This window comes from Pinus tabuliformis, chromosome 4_2, assembly GCF_031772625.1.
Source record: "Pinus tabuliformis cultivar Carrire ecotype Pingquan chromosome 4_2, CPIR1, whole genome shotgun sequence".
Taxonomy (NCBI): domain Eukaryota; kingdom Viridiplantae; phylum Streptophyta; class Pinopsida; order Pinales; family Pinaceae; genus Pinus; species Pinus tabuliformis.
Window position 1 is genome coordinate 889557955 of NC_142304.1, and position 2934 is coordinate 889560888.

A 2934-nucleotide genomic window follows, 5' to 3' on the forward strand; every position below is an offset into this window, starting at 1 on the left:
ATTGAAGGATCTGGAGGGGATGCCGTTGACTAGAATAGAGAAATGAGTTGAGGTGATCAAGTTCATTATCCACCGGATCCAAGGAGAGCAGAAACCAAAAGCTGAAAGCATTTCCTGAATGTAATTCTAGTTTAGCTTATCAAAAGCCTTGGAGAGGTCAAGTTTGAGAAGCATACCTGATTGCTTTGAGTTCTTGAGGGAGTGAATTATTTCGTGAGAGAGCAGGATGCCATCCATAATGTGCCTTCCTTCCACGTACCCTGACTGTTCCGGTGAGATGAGCCCAGGAAGAAGAGGTTTCAACCGATTTGCTATGACTTTTGAGATAACTTTGTAGATGACATTGCAAAGCGCAATGGGCCTGAATTTATCCGGGGTGATGGAGTCCTCCTCTTTAGGTATGAGAGTGATGAAGGTGGCGTTGAGAGAGGGCAGGAGCCAGCGCGTAGCCCTGGATTCTTCGACTATCTGCCAAACCTCCTCCTTTACCATGTCCCAGAATGAGTGGAAGAAGGTAGTGGAAAATCTGTCTGGCCCCGGGGCCTTGCCTTCCTTCAGCTGCGCCATTGCATCGTCCACTTCTTGAGGAAGAATGGGCCGCATTAGGAGGTCGTTTTGATCCGCCGTGATAATCCTTGGAATGTTGCTTGTTATTTTATGTATGACTTGTTTCCGATCTTCTCTTTGGTCTTGATGGATCTGCTTGAAGTGGTTGAGGAGCTCCTCTTCAATTTCTTCATGGGTTTCCACTCTTTCCCCTGACTGTTTTTGGATGAAGGGGATATTGTTATGAATTCTTCTTTGAACAGTAGTTTTGTGGAAGAATTTTTTGTTACGCTCCCCCTCCTTCAGCCACCTGACCCTTGACTTTTGTTTCCAGTAGATCTCTTCCTGCTTTCTTCTATTATCCAACTGACTATGGATGAGGTTTTCTTGCTCCAGTGTTGCTTCTGTGTGCCCTTCCTTGATGACCTTTTGGTGAAGGCTCTCCAGATCCTGAGTAAGCTTTTGCTACTCTCTGAATATGTTGCCGAAGGTTTCTATGTTCCATCGTTTCAGTTGATCTTTGAGAAAGCGGAGCTTTTGCTGGAGTTGATACATCTTTGAACCGACTGGGGGAATGAAGGCGGCCCACGTTGATTTCACAAAATCCTTGAAGGTGGGATGCGTAAGCCAGAAACCTTCAAATCGAAAGGGACGCCTGGTTGTGTTACCTGGTCGCTGCCATTGAAGTGCTATTGGCCAGTGGTCCGATCCAGAGTGGGCAAGAATAGCTGTGGAGATGTCCCCTCCTAGGTGGACTGCATTGTCAGAGAGGAGGAAGCAGTCCAATTTTGAGGCGATTTGGTATTTACCCGACCTTCGATTACTCCACGTAAAGGTGCCATTGCAGAACGGCATGTCTATAAGGGAGGTAGCTTGGATGAAGTCCTTGAAGTGACAGTCATCAGGCTCCAATCTGCGTCTGCCCCCCAGCTTCTCTTCAGATTTCGTTATCATGTTGAAGTCCCCTGCCACAATCCAGAGCGGGTATTTTCTGCTATTGCTGAGGGCTTCAATTGTGTCTAGAAGTGCTATCTTGCTCCCCGAGTCTTGTGGGAAGTAAACATTTGTCAAGTTACCATACACATTGGTTCCCAAGATATGAAAAGTTGCCTGAATTAGATGATGCGCTGCATGGAAGTCAGAAAGGGATACTGCCTGCGTATTCCATGCAATTGCTAGGCCTCCGGAGGCCCCGGAGGCGTCTACAGCTACCGATCTACAACCAGGCCAGGCTTTCGAGAGAATGCTGCCTAGTGTTGTACTGTTACACTTAGTCTCTTGGAGAAAGCACATTTGTGGCTTTTCCTTTCTAATCATATGTTTTAACATCCTAAGTTTTCTGGGGCTGTTAAGCCCTCTTATATTCCATGATACGAGCTTCATCATCAACCATTGACAGAGGGCTTGTAATACTTTGTCAACTACGCATATCTGCCTGAATCCACCAGGATCTTCCCAATCTCTATTGTCCTTTGCAAATTTGTCTTCCTGCCTCTCTTCTTTGGGTTTTTTGTGTGCAGATTTCCGTCCCATTGGCTGCCTGGTTGTATTCCCAGCTGACTTTGATAATAAGCTCGTGAAAGGACCATTTCGAGCTTGTTGAGTTCTAGTTCAGGTATGGCATCAAAAGCTTGTTTTCTGCAGGCTATTTCCAGCTCAATGATATCTAGCCCGTGCAGATCAATACTCTCCGGCTCCTCTTCCATGACTTGCACTTGATCGCCTTCTTCCGCAATGTTCTCTGGGTTCTGGTGGCCTTCCATTTTCCCCTCGATTTCCATTTCATTGATTGTTTCAAGGGATTCTTTCCGATTCCGATGGAGCAAGGTGGGGGAGATGGCAGGGGTGGAAGATTTGGGAGGGGGGAGGCGGTGGAGGGTGAGAAGAAGAGGAGGACGGATTATCGGGGTGAGTATCAGCTGCGTGAGGCAAGATTTCAGGATCTTGACCAAGAATGCCAAAACTGTTCTTGGTTACTGGGCCATGCGACTGAGAGGTCTGGGGCCTGAACCCTTGAGGGGGTTTTTTGTGAGGGCGCCTTCTGTTGGTAACCTTGGTAAAGCCATCCTGAGCCGGGGCTACAGAGGAATCGGGACGGCTGGTTAGGGTATTTTGAGGGCAGTCTCTGAAGAGATGACTAAGGGCATGGCATTTCCGGCATCGGAAAGGAACGTGTTCATAATCAAGAGACTGAATCCACTCTTCATCCCTATGTGAAAGAGTGAGCGAATCAGGTAGGGCTTCATTGAGGCGGATAAAGACACAAATACGCGCATAAGAAATGTACTTACGGGTCTTGGTTTCATCCGATGATCTGATGTATTCTCCCACCACATTTTCTATTCTTTTGAGAGCATCCTCCTCCCAGTATTCATCTGGGAGGGAATA

General features: G+C 47.2%; 1 protein-coding gene across 1 annotated transcript; it reads right to left on the bottom strand.

Moving 5' to 3' along the window:
* Positions 1 to 1011: 1011 nt before the first annotated feature.
* On the bottom strand, positions 1012 to 1839 carry LOC149172558 (uncharacterized). The gene has a single exon (XM_089426369.1). It carries the CDS (start codon positions 1837 to 1839, stop codon positions 1012 to 1014), a length of 828 nt encoding a protein of 275 aa, XP_089282495.1.
* Between the last annotated feature and the right edge of the window lie 1095 nt (positions 1840 to 2934).